The following is a 1,818-nucleotide window of genomic DNA, read 5'->3' on the forward strand; positions in this document are numbered from 1 at the left end:
ATATATATATATATATATATATATATATATATATATATATATATATATATATATATATATATATATATATATATATATATATATATATATATATATATATATATATATATATATATATATATATATATATATATATATATATATATATATATATATATATATACATAGCGACATACCTTCCTTTCCCATGAGATGGGTTGATTCCGCCTGTTAAGTTGTGAAGGGCTCTCTTCTGTATCTCCAAGTATGCTTCTCTGTCTTTTGGCGATGCTTTACTCAGGAAATCGACCAACGCACTATCGTCTTTCATCAGAAGCTCCGCCAGCGCCAACTAAGTCGATGAGCGCAATGAGATGGCATATAACGTTAGTTCCACATGAATTGCATATAACGTTAGTTACACATGAATCGCATATAACGTTAGTTACACATGAATTGCATGTAACGTTAATTACACATGAATTGCATATAACGTTAGTTACACATGAAGTACATAAAACGTTAGTTACACATGAATTGTGATGCCAAGGGGTATGGGTTGAATCGGTACGCACACGTATGTGAAGTGACTGCACACGTTGGGCCCAGAGAATCGACCAGAGCGGTTCCGACATCTGTGGAGCGACCAGCTATGCCAAAGCTAGCTACGAGTGATGCACTGATTGGTAATAGTAAAACGGTTGCAACACCTGGTGGGTGTGTACACGAATATATATGTGCACAGGTATGTACTCGATAGACGTCGGCATACCTGGCTGACAGTACTAAAACACGCACTCCGTCGTGCACACGAATACCACAGCCACACACGCCAACTTAGACAATCCCGATCAATACATGTCTTGTTGACTGAGAAAGAAATATAGCCTTATACCTTGGGACACGGATACGGTTTGGTTGTGAATTGGGTATGAATCTATTCACACTGGCGTGTATGTATCTCACAACTTAGACATTCTACTTTGTATCTTCTTATACACAACACCAACATCTTATACGAATTACGCCTGAAAATACTTACCAACCAGGTCACGCGTGTATCACACTCGAACTACAAATACACAACACTAATACCGCACGTACACCATACCAGCACTGCCTATACATGTGAAATGCGCGTGAAGACAACAACAACACACTTACACTACACTAACATTACGAGTACACCACACCACACCACACCACACCACACCACACCAAACACGCCTGAACAGGGCCGTGTGTGTTGTAAACCCGCCATCGATTCATTCGAGAGGACGCGGACGCAATCTCACCCGCATGTACACCGACAAAGCATACGGACCACAGACACGAACTGTACTGCCCCACTGCCGACACACATGACTACGTGAACATCCCACACAGAAAACACATCATGTCACATACCTACCACACACAAGAGGTTGGGACGTCACACGTACCAACAGCGTACACACAAACCTCACACCGCAAATACCTGTCCAGCGATATCCGTATTGGAGAACCAGCCATCGATTCGCTTCAGATTGCGTTGACCCTCCATCATCTGTGTCCAAGCCTTCCACCCCTTGACCGGAGCTCGACTAACTGGCGGTTTCGTCTGTGTGTGTATGTGAGGATATGATCTTTAAATGCTACTACTAAGTGAAGAATGCGTTTGGGACTATTAATGACCTAATCACTGAATATATGACGTATAAAACTACACAAATACATATATATATATATATATATATATATGTATGCATGTATGTACGTATGTATGTAAGTACGTATGTATGACTATATATATGAATATATATATATATATATATATTGTATATATGTATACATATATAT

General features: G+C 39.4%; 1 protein-coding gene across 1 annotated transcript; it reads right to left on the reverse strand.

The window, feature by feature from the left end:
• Positions 1-176: 176 nt before the first annotated feature.
• Positions 177-1,525, reverse strand: SARC_15285 (hypothetical protein; the record flags this gene model as incomplete). The annotated part of the gene is made up of 2 exons (XM_014290587.1): positions 177-331; positions 1,457-1,525. Coding segments are annotated over 2 exons (224 nt in total), but the record flags the coding sequence as incomplete, so codon positions are not given.
• Between the last annotated feature and the right edge of the window lie 293 nt (positions 1,526-1,818).

This window comes from Sphaeroforma arctica (genome assembly GCF_001186125.1).
Source record: "Sphaeroforma arctica JP610 unplaced genomic scaffold supercont1.5884, whole genome shotgun sequence".
NCBI classification, from domain to species: Eukaryota; class Ichthyosporea; order Ichthyophonida; genus Sphaeroforma; species Sphaeroforma arctica.